At 31.7% G+C, this 593-nt stretch overlaps 1 protein-coding gene across 1 annotated transcript in view; it reads right to left on the reverse strand.

Moving 5' to 3' along the window:
* The window catches only part of RhoBTB (Rho-related BTB domain containing), a 161,069-nt gene that overhangs the window by 69,801 nt on the left and 90,675 nt on the right, over positions 1–593 (reverse strand). Inside the window, exon 6 of the mRNA XM_067047563.1 lies at positions 33–249. Within this exon, the coding sequence (XP_066903664.1) occupies positions 33–249 (217 nt within the window). The remainder of the gene's footprint in view (positions 1–32; positions 250–593) is intronic.

Genomic DNA, 593 nt, shown 5'->3' on the forward strand with positions numbered 1-593 from the left:
AGCTAATAAGGAAAAATAAAAATAGATAATACAGTTAAAAGATGAAGAAGAGGTCGTTGTACTTTCTTCAAATTTGTCATCCAGAACCTCTGTTGTCGTCGAGCTATAAGAGCTGAGCGAATGGCGTTTTCGAACACTTCATTGACGCCATAATACGTAAGAACACTCGTTTCATAATATGTAACACCAAGCTCCCTGGCTATACTTCTTGCTTGGTCCGGCATGACCAAGTCAGACTTCCTTATCGCCCTGAAAATCAAATGATGATAAACTATAACTTATAGGAGTAAAAATAAATTACTAAATATGAATCAAAATGATTGAGAAAAAAATCATCAGTACCACATAAATTAAAATAAAACTATATAATAACAAATTTTATTTGTTAACAGTTCTGATATATATTTTCTTCAGCTCTGTCCATTGGCAATTCTCAAACTTTTATCTTCAGCATCCTGGTCACATTAAGACAAATATTTATATAAAATCCAAAACACGTATTTTGAATAAAATTAAAATCACAATGAGAAATATATACCATGCTTGATTCGCTAGCACTCCTAGTGTTTAACTCTCCAGTTAAATCAGTACAA

The sequence above is a fragment of the Halyomorpha halys genome, unplaced genomic scaffold (genome assembly GCF_000696795.3).
Source record: "Halyomorpha halys isolate HHAL.00 unplaced genomic scaffold, Hhal_1.1 Scaffold351.1, whole genome shotgun sequence".
NCBI lineage: Eukaryota > Metazoa > Arthropoda > Insecta > Hemiptera > Pentatomidae > Halyomorpha > Halyomorpha halys.